This window comes from Oreochromis niloticus, linkage group LG20 (assembly GCF_001858045.2).
Source record: "Oreochromis niloticus isolate F11D_XX linkage group LG20, O_niloticus_UMD_NMBU, whole genome shotgun sequence".
Classification (NCBI taxonomy): Eukaryota; Metazoa; Chordata; class Actinopteri; order Cichliformes; family Cichlidae; genus Oreochromis; species Oreochromis niloticus.
Genome location: NC_031984.2, coordinates 23,975,463 through 23,990,468, shown reverse-complemented (window position 1 = coordinate 23,990,468; position 15,006 = coordinate 23,975,463). Strand labels below are relative to the sequence as shown.

The 15,006-nt window shown below is 35.3% G+C and overlaps 2 protein-coding genes across 2 annotated transcripts; both read right to left on the bottom strand.

Moving 5' to 3' along the window:
- Window positions 1-693: 693 nt before the first annotated feature.
- LOC100694143 (taste receptor type 1 member 1-like) lies at window positions 694-4,838 on the bottom strand. Its single transcript, XM_003444784.1, has 6 exons — window positions 4,657-4,838; window positions 4,150-4,447; window positions 3,331-4,056; window positions 2,181-2,387; window positions 1,786-1,906; window positions 694-1,622 (listed from the first exon to the last, which is right to left on the bottom strand). The coding sequence occupies exons 1-6, from the start codon at window positions 4,836-4,838 to the stop codon at window positions 694-696; spliced, it is 2,463 nt and encodes an 820-aa protein (XP_003444832.1).
- Window positions 4,839-7,140: 2,302 nt separating this feature from the next.
- LOC100695917 (taste receptor type 1 member 1-like) lies at window positions 7,141-12,199 on the bottom strand. Its single transcript, XM_003444871.2, has 6 exons — window positions 12,018-12,199; window positions 11,423-11,720; window positions 10,491-11,219; window positions 9,516-9,719; window positions 9,102-9,222; window positions 7,141-8,069 (listed from the first exon to the last, which is right to left on the bottom strand). The coding sequence occupies exons 1-6, from the start codon at window positions 12,197-12,199 to the stop codon at window positions 7,141-7,143; spliced, it is 2,463 nt and encodes an 820-aa protein (XP_003444919.2).
- Between the last annotated feature and the right edge of the window lie 2,807 nt (window positions 12,200-15,006).

Here is a 15,006-nt window from a genome sequence, read left to right as displayed (position 1 = left end):
GGAAAACAAAGAGAGCACAATAACAGAGGGAAAATTACAGAACAACATTTTGCAGTTGGACAGGATTGGCTTCCAAACTTGATGTGCTGATAAATAAATTAGGTCTGGAGAATTCACATGTCTAGTAATGATTAAACTTTATTGAGTTTTTCTTATTAATTAAGCACAATATGAGTGAAAAGTACTACTACTGCTGCTACTACAGAAACACAAACAAAGGAAACCCATCCATTCAAGAAAAGTTTACATTTTATACAGTACACATAATTGCTTTCTTGTGAATTAGATGAGAGAATTGATACCACTCTCCTACGGCTTTGTGAAGAACGAGGTTCTATTAGTAAGTGTCCGAACCAATTGATCGTAAAGCCTAGGAACAAGGTAAAAAGCAAGATTATCTTGGTCAAAAGGAAAATATATATTTATGTAATTACATTGTAAGCACAGGTATTAATTAATTAATTGTCTTATCTCATTTAGCAACATAAGTGTAAGTAAGACTGGTAACTTTTGAGAGAGCATCATCTTCTTATTCATTTTCATTTAACTCTTGTCACAAAAATCCATAAGCATATTTATCAAAAGAAAACCCCTGATCTAAATAAGAAAATTACTTAAAAGCAACATTTTTAGCAGAAGGCCCTGAGTACATTCGTTTTTCTCCCTATAGAGACACAACATTATTAGAGGCAGCTATTGGCTAATTGTTTTGGTATAATTTTGAATGAGACCTTGGAAGTACTTAGGTGTGTTTCGGTGTGGTTGAAAAATTATGATGTAACATTTTGGGAGGAAGTACCACAACAGAAAGGAGTAGAGACTGGAGAGTACAGCCAGAGCATTAAACATTAGGATGAATTTCCCACGGTAAAGCATATATTGTGTGACAAAAATGATCCAGGTGAAGATCAGCAGGAGGAGACAAAAAGTTATTGCTTTGGCCTCATTGTAGTTTTTTGGTAGGTCCTTTCCCATGTAGGAGAAAACAAAGCAAAGAGAGCACAACAATAAAGGTAAAATCACAGAGCAAGATATTGCTTTAGGATTAATTTCACAATCAAGTATGATTTTGTCTGGGTACCAAACTTTGTCTTGGTAGGGTTTGGGCGCGGCATATGAATAGCTAATAAGAAGCAAGAAAGCCTCAGTGATAAATGCCACAGTGATGACTAGCTGCTGTCCGTGATATTTCATCCACCAACTGTAAAGCTTTGGGACCTTTGCTGCTATTTTGAAAATGCAAACAATCTGAAAAGATCGCACAACAAAACATGCTAAACAAATAGTGTAGAATAACAGAAATGGTAAGTATCTTAAAATACAGAAAGCTACTGTTGGCTTGCCAAAGTAAAAAAATACACTAAGACTAGACAGACTGAGGCAGCCTAAAATAAGGAAACACATTGGTCCTCCAGCAGATTTGACAACAGGTGTGTTGTAGTTAACAACAAAGAGAACAGACATGGATAATGTCATGCCCACTAAGGCCCAGGCACCGACCATGATCAGTATAGCCCAGCTGTCTGTAAATGGCATGTACTCCACTACACGCAGATCACATGATGTACTTCCTTTTTCAGACCATTGCGTGTCTTTGCAGTTGATGCAGTTGTAGGGATCCTCTGTTTAGACAACAAAAGGACAGACTATCATTAAACTAATGTTTGAAAAAGAAAATGCTACTGAGTGCTTCATTACTCTGTTGTACATAATGATCACTCTCTAGTAACAAATGAACCAACACAACCTTTTCTTATTTTAAGAGTTTAATGTATTATAATTTACCTGTGACGTTGATATAGGTTCCATTTGGACATATTTCACAGTTGAAACAGCATTTGTGGATTCCAGTTTGCTTTTGTACATATCCAATAGGACATTCTGCTGAACAAAATGAAGTCGGTACCTGTTCAAGGATATTACTTTGTAAAATATACAGACAACAGGAAAAGACCTGCAGCCACAGTTTTTAAAATTTGGGGCAGTTCACTAGATACTGACAACCTCCATCTGTTTATTTACCTGATAGTATGTTTGGCCCCTGGAATAACTACACTAGTGTGTCTTTATCTACAAATGTATCATTTGAAAGGAAAAACAATACAACAAAGGATTTTGATCACTTTATACTATCTAAAGTGTTGATATACTGTATGAGAAGATTAAAAAACACAACTTACATCTCCATCTGTGTACCATTTAATCATGGTGTTGTTGATGAAGAATTGAACAGATGGATAAAAGCTGTAAAAGCCAATTTCCTGTGCATCTCCAGTCTGATTCCAGAAAACTATTGAGTATGATCCAGACTTGAAATCTCCGTTCTCATCAAATTGAATATTCTGGTTTAAAAGTGTAAAGTTTGACTTCTTCAGCTCTTCTAAAACCTGTTGTAGGCATAAAGAGGTAACTTTAACAGCATTTTCACACTGATTACATAGGTTGTTAAAATATCCTAGAGAAGGGAGAAACTACAGTATGGTGAACCCTTTTACAGGAAGTGTACATTTTAAGGATTTTGAGGACACAAGAAGTAGGAGGTAATTGCTGGATGGATGCATTCTGAGAGACGTAAAGTTTGATACTATATAGTAGTAAGAACCACATATAGCTGCCCAAGGTAGAATATCCCCCTTCTGACAATTACATTGAGTCCATTTTATTATAGCTTTACTCATAGATGGTGGTGACCTTGCTAGAATTAAATAGAAAACTGTGATATTGTTTGATTTGTATTTTTATGTGGTCTTTCTGAAGGTCTTCGTACTGCTTTTTCACTTATTGTCAGTCCTGACCATTTTCAGCAGAATGCTTTTTGTTCATTAAGCCACCTAACGCTGGCCTATGAATCATTCAAAAATACGAACACCCCCTAACTCAAAGGGTGAACCAGCTTTGTGTCCATAGGTGACACACAACTTAGCAAAGCCTATTAGAAAACACACACAATTTATCACCTACACCCTCCCCTTAAACAGGTACCCTGCTGGGATAATAAGCAGTAGAAAGGAGTCCAGACTTTAACATGATTGGTGCAGTATGGGATGATCTTGACAGATAATAGAACAAAATGCAGCTGCAATGTCCTTCAAGAAGCCTGGAGAACTATTTCTGATGTTACTTCTGATACTGACTTTTAAGCTCAATAAAATTAGAGATAGAGAAGGTGGCATCTTATTCTAGTTTACCCTACCTTATATGTCATGCTCTATGCAGTGTGTGAACACAAAAAAACCAGGAAGAATCAGTATTTTAAAATGTTTAGACATACATAGAGGTTACAGTTGTCAGTAAGATAAAACACACAACCTCTTGAGTTGGCACACTTACCATATATGGGAACATGGTAATATTATCACTGCATTTACCATCTCCACATTGCAAGGCATTGTGTAAACCGTGAGCAATGGCATACACAGCTGAATAAACAGTAAAGGAATAAGATGAATCTGCTGAAATGATATCCTCTGGAGTCACGTAGCTGCAGTTGCAAGCCTGATTACAAAACACATTTTGTGCTTCATTTTTAAAAAACGTTTGTCTTTTGGTAGAGTAGATAAAATTATTGAAGCCGGGTACTGTCTCTACTGGCTGAGACACACCTAGTACAGTTCCAATGTTTCTGATTTCTTTCATCTTGGAAAGCCTTTTGTTTATGGACCAGGTGTCACATGCTATCCACACTTTATTTCTGAAATTCACTTGTACTGCTGTCTCAACAAGAGCTTCTGAAGTCGCTTCTGGAGCAAAAACAATGACAACATGTATTTTTTGTGCTTCTATCTGTTGGAATATTTGGGAGTAGTTTGTATTGTCATTGAGAGCTTTCGTATAAGCTAGGCAGATGTCAGTACCGTCGATCTTCTTTATAAAAAGATCTAGGCCATCACGACCATAATCGTCATCACTGTTAAGGAAAGCAACCCAGCGCCAATTGAAGTGGACTATAATCTTAACAATGACTTCAATCATTCCGTCATTGGAATGCACTGTCCGTAGGAAGGAAGGAAATTTTATTTTATTTGATAGGTGAGAGCTGCCAACTCCATAACTGACCTGTTGAAAGAGTAATGGAGACATTTTTACTATTTCTGGTCATATATTCACGACTTTAGGTTAACTTCATTTTAGTTTATAATGCTAACTTACCAAAGGAATGAGATCTGTCATGAAGAGTGGAGCTATAGTCAGGGCATCTGTGCTTGTAAAAGGGCCAACCACTGCCATCACTCTGGAAAAATTCTTGAGTGGTTCAAACCAAGATTGAATCAGGCCATTTACTGAGATAAGATTTAAAATTCCTGGGAAGTTCTTTGTAACTGAGCAGTGGTCAAATATGTCATACCCAAGGGACACATTTGGCAGTATGTAGGTAGAGTTATTAATTTGTTCCACAGCAAATCTCATCATCTGAAATCTCCGATGGTCTGAGAGACTGAATAGTTGACTGTTGACAGAGAAAGAGAGTAAAAGTTTTTAAACGAAACATAAAAATTGTTCAAAACTGACTTAATGTAGTTATCTTTGTTAGAAGTAAATGTAAATGTGCTACTAAGTTACACTCAGTGACTTAGTTTAGGTGAAGCTATATAATGTAAGGTGTCTCATTTGGTACATTTAGAGTTCCACATATCAAGATTTGGTTAGAAAGCTTACCTGGAACAGTCAATGGCCTGTGGTTTCGTTTGATAAAGACCGCCACTGGCATAATGAATATTAAAAAGTCCACCAATCAAATAATCTCCATCCAGATGGAAGTCTGTGGCTGACATTGTGCATTTAGTCAAAGTATGTAAAAAAGTTCCCAGCAGATACAGAGAAGTAAGAAAATGCCTCATAGTTACCATTTGCCAGTCTGATGTGGCATCTAATGAGATTACACTGTGCTTATAAGAAGCAATGCACTACTTGTATGAGTTACCACTATTTATTTCCATGAGCTTAGTGATGCATGGCTGTTGATATCTTACATACGTACTTGTTAATGGTTGGAAGACAATTCACAAATTAGTATGCAAAACACATCCAAGTTGCTAAGTGCCTTTGATGACTGGATAGTAACTGAAATGCCCCCAGCTGTGGATAAATGAGGCATTCTTTTAACTTGCACTTGATTATATGTTACCAAAAATGATTTATTTAAAAAAAAATGTATCCAAGCAGAAACCCATTGTCATAATGCCTGAAAACTGCATGACAAAACTTAAGCCAAGAATCACTGGAGAAGCTTGATGAATACTGGCAGCACACTGGTTAGAATAAATACCACTGTCTTTAACAATCCCTAATGGCTTATACTACGTATAAATATGCTCAAAGTTGTAAAAGGTTTTTGATTAAGGGTTTGCAAGAAAGTGGCAAAATATACTTTTTGTTAGAGACTGATAAAGCATGATATATAGTATTGCTTTCTCTTATGATAAATTATTATTCAATATTATATACAGTTATTTATTGTTACACTTTTTTCAGCTAAACCATGAAGGCACCGTAGATTCACTGGCAGATCTCTAAAAGAGAGCAACAAAGGAAAAGTGACAGTTAGTAAGACCATGTAAATCAGAGAACTAATTAACTGATTAAATTATTACAACCTTTCAGCAGTCTAATATGATGTTGAGTTTTCTTTAATGTAGGTTTTGCTACAGGGAACATCCATGTATGACGGTATACAAGTACTGATTTGGCTGGAAAATAACATGGGGTTACAGGCATATGCACACATGCAAACTGTATTAATAATTCAAGGATGTGTCTTTGGGTTATGCCTAAATGATACATCCTGTTGCATAAACATCCTGTTTTGCATGACCTAACCTTTGACCAAACAGGACATTGGAGAGATCATTTGCACACACAACACTGTGAATGACAATGACAAGTGACCAGACATAAGCTGAAGTGTCAACATAGTATTCATCATAAAACTGATCATCTTTTAAAAATATTTCTCCTAATATCATGTGTATTCGTCTTGTGTTTTGTGTTCAGGTATTTTTATGCCCCTATGGGTCAACTGTAAATAAACACAGACAAGCAACATGGAACACTTTCCCATGTTGCTTCTCTGTGTTTATTGTGTTATGGTGTGTTGATATCTGTGCATTCCTGTATTATCCTTTTGTGTTACATATTTCAATGTTTTTTTCCTCGCTACCTGGCCTGACCTGTCTCCCCAATGTGATGTTTGTATTGTATGTACGGTCGGCAAGGTCTGTCATCTCGGCTGTGGGCAAAAGACTTGCAACTGACAAATAAAGGCTATCTCATCTCATCTCAACTGTAATTCAATTCAATTCGATGAAAAATTTATCTGTATCAAGTAGTTCTTTAAAATATGCATAAAGAAAATAATTTTATATGGAGTCCTGCACTCATGTGGTCAGATTTGTGTTATATGACAACATTAACCAAACAGCTGAGCAGAAAATGAAGCCCACTACACAACTGAGTTTAATTGAATGAAATTTACTGTTATTAAACTGCAGTACATTTTGATGTTAAAATGTTTAAGACAATAAAATTATACATATCACTGAATGTCATTAGCCTTTTAATTAATATATAATCTTGTAAGATTTCAAAGTGTTTGTATATTTAAAAACATGTTCTACAGTGAAATAAACAAAAGTACAAGTTCCATGACGGAAATATTGTTATTTAGTAGCTTGAGTACAAAATACAATACAATTGCTTCTTAACATATATATACATGTGTGACTGTGAAATCAAAATGATATGTCCAATGTTTTTGAACCTAAAATTGTTTTATAGAGATTTATTTCACAACAACCATAAAAACATATATTACATATTATTACATACAAGGAATTCTGTTTCATTTTATTGTTCCATGAAACAATCAGAGCCATATGTCAGAAAAGATTTCCAGTATTTCTGTTAAACTGTATGAGTACATTACATATAAATACATTTCATTTACAAGGTTATATATATCTAGATAGATAGATAGATAGATAGATAGATAGATAGATAGATAGATAGATAGATAGATAGATAGATAGATAGATAGATAGATAGATAGATAGATAGATAGATAGATAGATAGATAGATAGATAGAGTCTGAAGTTTGAAGAAGAAGTCTCTTGTCTACATCTGTTCATATGTCTTCGAGACAGCTACTGGCTTATGGTTTTGGTATAACTCTGAATAAGATTTTGAAAGTAACGATGAGTGTTTTTGTGAGGTTGAAAAATTATAATATAACATTTAGGAAAGAAATACCACAACAAAAAGGAGTAGAGACTTGAGAGTACTGCCAGACTCTGCAGGGGCTGGATGTACTTGCCCTGATAAAGGATGCTTCCAGTGGCAAAGATGATCCAAGTGAGGATCAGCAGGAGGAGGCAAAAGGTTATTGCTTTGGCTTCATTGTAATTTTTTGGGAGGTCTTTTCCCATGTAGGAAAAAACAAAGCAAAGAAAACAAAATAATAAAGGTAAAACCAGAGAAATTAATGCTGCTTTAAAGTCAATATCACAACCAAGTATGATTTTTTTGGGGTTCCAATAGATGTCCATTTTTGAACTCGGGGGAGCATATATATAGTTAATAAGAAGGAAGATTGCCTGTGTCACAAATGCCACAGTGATGAACAGCCACTGTCCGTGATATTTCATCCACCAGCTGTGGAGTTTGGGTATCTGGGCTGCTATTTTGAAAATGCAAACAATTTGAAAAGAGCGCACAACAAAACAAGCTAAACAAACAGTGAAGAATAAGAGAAATGGTAAATATCTTAAGATACAGAAAGCAACTGTTGGTTCACCAAAATAAAAAAATACACTAAGACTAGACAGACTGAGACAGCCTAAAATTAGGAAGCACATTGGTCCTCCAGCAGATTTGACAACAGGCGTGTTGTAGTTCAGGGCAAAGAGAACAGACAAGGCCAGTGAGATGAACACCAAGATAAAAGCACCGACCATGATCCCTAGAGCCCAAATGTCTGTAAATGGTGTATACTCCACCACTCGCAGACTGCATGATGTACTTCCTTCTTCAGACCACTGTGTGTTGTTACAATTGATGCAGCTGTAGGGATCCTCTGTGTTACATAACGAAAGGACAAATGATCATTAATTTTGACTTAAAAATGCTATTGGATTAGGTTTGCTCCATTGTACACATTAATCACCATCTGACTACTAAACCAAGCAGGCTGATGCTGGACAAGGTTCAGTCTATAAAGCAGTAGGAAGTAAGTAGTGTTATATAGTTATAGTGAAATCATATTTAAATCAGTCTGTCTTCATAATCAGGCTAATTTGCTTTTGGCTAGAATTTATTTGAAGATATTAAGATATAGACAATGTAGTTCAGCTGCTTCTTTTTTAATAGCGAGCTGTTTTTATACATACACAAGCAGTTATAAGTGACAGTGCAGAGAGACTCTCGAGTAGTTTAGTGACAGAATAATTACTTAGGTTTTCCCTTTCAGTCATCGTTTTAGTGCATTTCCCTTATATAGACATATGAACAGGAACATAGATGGATTATTTTTAAATAGAGTACTGCAAGTACTAAATTCACTCTTACTTCCCAACTGCTACATCCCATAATAAGCAAGTATTGATCACAGCATAACTGAATCTTTGTTGCCGGTGAAATTTCTGCTGTTCACCTTTCATTTACATGGAGATATTGTCAAATTTGTTCTTGAACATGTATGATTCAACAGTAAAATTGGTGTTTTATGAAAAAGAAATGATGCTCATTAAACAGTATAAAGTTTGTTTTCATGATCTACTCACTGGCAAACAGAACATACTGATTCTTTATATGGAATAATACATGAAGTGTATGAAGGATAGAATACTCCAAGAATTAAGATAAGGGTTGGGTATGAGCATCAAACTATAACTATTAATACTAATAGTAATTGTTGCAAGACTAAGACTTGCTGTTCTGATTTGAGCAGTGGTGGACTTAAACAAAATTAAAATGGAAGTCTATAGCATCCAATCATTATAAATATCAAACCATTTTAGCCTTTAAAATACCTTACTGCCTGAACATTTTGAGTCAAGACTGACAATGCTGGTTTTATCCTTTTTTCCATCACATGAAAATAATTTACCTGTGGTGTTGATATAGGTCCCACTTGGACAGATTGTGCAATTGAAGCAACATTTGTAATTTCCATCTTGTGTTTTCTTGTACCCTACTTCACATTCTTTAGAACACACTGAAGTAGGCACCTGCATAAAATCAAATGTAAGTACAGCAGAGAGAATACCGTGAAGGACAGAGGTAAACAAATAGAGAACCACGGTAATAAATGCATTCAGTGTTTAGAATTTTAGAATGTTTTGTGAAATCTCATTACATTTGCAAATTATAGCAGGACATCCCCTCAAATAACCTGATTAATATTCACAACTAGATATAAACACATACACAGGCATTGAGAAGTGGGGAAACAAAAACAGGTATTTTTAATTAAAAAAAAAAGTACCTGGAAAACTTTTGATTAAAAGGAAAAAACACTCACTTGCCCTGTTTGCCACCTAATTTTGCTTCTGTTGATGGAGAAATCAAATGATCCATGAAAATTATAAAAGCCAACTTCATGTACACTTCCATCTTGGTCCCAAAAAACTATTGCATAGGATCCAAACATGGGGTCACCATTCTGATCAAACTGAATAGTTTGATTTAAAAGTGTAAAATTTGACTTCCTCAGCTCTGTCAGAACCTAATACAGAGCACAGAGATTAGATTAGATTAGATTAGATTAGATTAGATTTTTAAAGTTACTTTAATAGTCTAACCTTTAAAATGGGATTCAATGGGAACAATATTAATTTATTAAATTTTTGGCCCTTTAAATGAAATTTTTTTTCCAATTAAGAAATGTTGCTAAAGTTAAACAATTTGTACCTCAGGTGAATCTTTAAAAAACTTGCCTTCATCTCATCACATTTGATTTATGTATTTTTCTCTTCTCCAGACTTATTCAAAAGTCCGTCTTGTTGAAATCTCAGCTGTCAGATTTTTAACATTGAAGGCAGAATTATATCACTTGCATTGTTACTACACTACATTGACCACCTGTTACAAAATTGTTGTTAAACTTTTATTATTGACTTTCAAAGTATCACGGGCCTTGCTTATGTTATATAATTACTTACACCATTTAGAATAAATTACAACTATGTCTAAATTTATGCAACTTCACGATGAGTCCTTTGATATCCTCTTCATTCTGTCAGGATATTCCTTACAACATTAGTATAAACTTTTTACTTATGACTCAAAGTAATGCAGACTCACTTTCAGTCTCGTTTCCTTGATTAAACTGTAACGTCTACTAACTTCTGAATCCAGAAGTTAACTTCAGTTGATGTTGGGGCCTCACATTCTTTTTTAAAATAATGTCTTAATGATATTTTAATGTAAAAAAAAACTTGTGCAATCATTTTAAATAATACTTACAGAGGTGTAAATACCAAATTTACATACTTACCATGTAGGGGTAGACTGTAATGTTGTCTTTACATCTGTCAGCTCCACATTGTAAGATATTGTGTAAGGCATGAGCAATGGAATACACGGCAGAATAAACAGGAAAAGAGAACGATGGGTCTGCGTCAATGATTTCCTCAGCAGTTAGGCTACCGCAGTTGCAAATCTGATTACAAAACTTCTGTTGTTTTGCATTTTCACAGTGAGTCTGAGCTTTGAAAGAATAAATAAACTCACTGAAACCAGGTATTGTCATGTTTGGCTCAGCAACCCCAAGTACAGTTCCAACATTTTTGATTCCTTGTATCTGGTCTTTTATCTTTTGGCTTAATGACCATGCATCCCCTGCTATCCACACCTTGTTTGTAACATTTATTTGTTTCACTGAATTCATGAGTTCTTCAACTGTCCATTCAGGTGCAAACACAATAATGACATTTACATTTTGTGCATTGATCTGTTTGAATATTGCTTTGTAATCTGAGTAATGATCAAGGGCTTTGTTATAAGCCAGGCAGATGTCAGTGTCCTTGATTTTCTTTAGAAATAATTGTAGACCATCTATGCCATAACTATCATCAACATAAAGGAAAGCAACCCATTTCCAGTTGAATTCCGTCAAAATGCTAAAAATGACTTCAATTACATCTTTATTGGGATGCACTGTTCTCATGAAAGAGGGATAATTCTGTTTTCTTGAAAAGATTGAACTGGCAGCTCCATAACTGACCTGTTAAAAGAATAACAGAAAAATTGCCACCATAGTTAGTTGCAATAGCATAAGTCCATATTGCTGATAGCTACTGTAATTTTTTTTAAAAACTTCAACAATTTATTTTAGTAATTTTAACTGCAACTTTTTGATCAAAGAATAATTTTTTATCTTTTTTTTAAAACTATGTATCTGAATTACAGACATTTTTATAGATTTACCATTGGAATGAGATCCATCATGAACAATGGGGCAACAGCTTGTGCCTGAGGGCTTGTGTAAGTCCCGACCACTGCTATCACTTTGGACAAGTTCCTGTGTGGTTCTTCCAGAGGCCGGATTAAACCATTAACAGAGATTAGGTTTAAAGGCCCTGGGAAACTCACAGTATCTGTGCAGTGGTCAAATATTTCATAGCCAAGAGACACATTTGGCAGTAGCTTGGTAGAATTGCTGATTTCTTCTACAGAGAATCTCATCAACTGAAACCTCCGATAACTGGACAGAATAAAAGGTGCACTGTGGGGAGATGAAGGAGAGTGAAAAAATTCAGTTTCACTACAGCCTGCACACAATGAATACTTTTAATTTGAAATGACACGATAAATTGAAATAGGAATCAAGATAAAAAGACCAAGTATGTAGACTTCAAATCCATTAACAATGTTGGTAATCCTGCGATTAATTTTAGTCACTTAAGGGAAATATCACAATATTAAAACTCAAGTGCAAAGTAGGAACAGTTAAAAATAGCCATTTTATATCTGTGTTTTATGTCTTTTATCATGAGAAGATATCCGGTGAAGTTTAACTTACCTGGAACAGTCAATGACTTCAGGTCTGTAGTGATGAAAAGAGCTATTGGCCTGATGAATATTAAAAAGTCCACCTATCAAATAATCTCCTTCTCGCTGAAACTCAGAATCTGGCACAGTGCATTGATCAAAGCCATGTAGAAAAGACCCCAGTGCACACAGATAAGCAAGAATATGCTTCATTCTTAAAGAAGTCTTTGCCAATTTACTGTGAACTATAACAGAATTTGACTGTCAGGCTTATGCCCGATATATAAGCAAATGCATGCTCTTATCCGATGAAAAACCATTTCCTCTTTTTCTACTTTATTATACAAGTGGCTGCAGTATTTGCATAAACAAATGCTATCAAGACTTAGAACACAACTTAAAAATAACATAACATAGAACTGCGCCACTACGTTCACACTGCAGGCTAAAGCGCATCAAATCCGATTTTTTCGCCCCTATGCGACCCGTATCCGATCTTAGTATGACAGTGTGAACGGCACAAATCCAATATTTTCAAATCCGATCTGGGTCGCTTTCGTATGTGGTACTGAATCCGATACGTATCCGATGTTTTAGAAAGCGACTGCTGTGTGAACGGTCACGTCGCATTAAATCCGTCTTTTACGTCACTGACACAAGACAGATGCCAATTATCAGCGCCGGAGAAGCGTCCGATAGGACATCGCGAACGATTTCCTACCATCCGGTGAAACTGTTGGGAAGACAACGTTGGAGAAATGTGAACATTTTATTTTTACTGTATTTTCTGCAGATTCTGACAGAAATCTGCAATTATCCTTTGAAGCACCGCTCCTCTAAAACAGCAAAAAGGATCATTATTAGGTCATCTACATTATTATGTAAATAACAAAATAACTTAAAGCAAAAATCTGGAAACATAAAGTCCGAAGTCTTTATATTAAGGGCAATCAGTCAAACAATATTGTTTGCTCTGGGTCTAAACAGAGCGCGTTGTGTGTGACATCTTCTTTTGCGCATGCGGGCCGCTTTGAGCGTTCACACTGGAGAGCGTTTGATGTCGCATTTTATGTGTAGTGTGAACAAGCAGACAAAAAAAATCGGATTTGATCAAAAAATCGGAATTGAGCATTAAGACCTGCAGTGTGAACGTAGCCTTATATTAAACCAGTATTCAAAAAGAACTTTTGGAAAACTGCTTAAATAAAATGAACTGTTGCTATTGAAGTGTGTTATGTCAAGCATGGAAAAACATATGAAGTCACTCTTTTTAATGTATTTAGATGCCATTATTACAGACATGAACTTTGTTTGTCTGGAAAGAAGGTGAGATAGTGATCTTCAAACAAATACACAAAACTTCATCTCAGTATCTTTGCCTTCCCCTTAAATGCAACATACTTTACTAAACTGGCATGAAATAATTGTTCAGCACACAGGTTGTTCACCAGATAATAATTTGCAATTCCTCTGGGCGACCATTCTGGTCTCTCACCAGAATTTGAATTCAGGCAACTTCCTGATGAAAGGGCGAAACTCCTTGTTCTGCTTGGTAGGAAGGGATGGGCCCTCATCTGCAGGGGATATAGGCTACTGAGTTACAGACAAACTTACTTTAAAACTAACAAAAGCTTTAGAATCAGATACATACTAATAGTTTATAACTATTATGTCACTAACCTATTTTCTTAGATGCTATTGTTAAATTATGTTTTTTAAATATAGCAGTGTTTCCTGTCTATTTACATTCTTTATTTTTTGTTACTTATCCAATTCAATGCCATTGGCAGCATGCTAAGAAAGGTAGTCAAGAAATGTCCGCAGTGCATGTGTCCTAGCAGCTAACATGGAGGAGAGCAATGTGAGCATCAGTCATCAGCTTATTAAGACATGATTATATTATATTATATTATATCATCTGTATGTGATATTTTTGATAGGTATTTTTATTTTTATTTTAGATTGGTAAATTAATATCTGGCCAGAGACAATAGATGAAAATAAATGTATTTTCCATTGATCAGTAACCACTATTTTTGTCAAAAAATGAATGTTTGACAATGAATCCAAAGGAAAAAATGCACACATAGCCTTTCCTGGATGATGGATTGTCAAGAGATTTATTCTAAATAACACTTCTTCAGCTGAGAGTCAGCGAGGAGAAACACACACTGCAGTTAGTTACTTGCAAGCAAGGGCAGTCACAGCACTCGCACAGAAGTGAGGGCTCTGAGACTCGCGCCGTGCCACTGCCCTGGTCTTTATTTATACATCATTGGGTGAGTGTGTGTGTGTGTGTGTGTGACCCCATAAAGACTTCGCTAAACCTGCTGGTCTGGAAGTCCAACAGTTCATCTAAACAAAAGGCACTTAGCTAAAAACAGACATAGATACGTTTATCCTATCATAAAACAATAAAAGAAGGTATGCCCTTTTCCCATGCTCCCAGGATGTGAGTTTAAATGCCAGAACACCCTGGAATGCACACAAAGCCTACTAAAGATCACACATCCTATCACTACACAATCGATTATACACCTCTAAGCATATATGGAAACTTATATCATTAAAAGATTATACTGACTACTAAGTACAATTTTCCATTGACATGGATTAATGTAATATTTATATCTTACAATAAAAAGCACCTTGAGGCAACTGTTGTTGTGATTTGACACTATATAAAACTGAATTGACTACTACTGCTACTACTACTACTGGGCACTGACCAGATCACCTTTACAACACAATACAATACAATACAATTTTATTTATATAGCACATTTAAAACCAAAGGTATACCCAAGTGCTTCAAAATAATGAAATAAGACGTTGTTATAAAACATTAACAAAGTGCAAAAAACAAACACTCGTACTAATACTAACAGATGGGAAGAATTAATTAAACCAGAAGTATGGGCTAAATAAAATAGATGTCGGGCCATGGTTAAGAGATAGAGTCAATTCATAAGTATAAAATAATATCTAGAAGAATCAGCAATAATGCAGTAAAAAGTTAA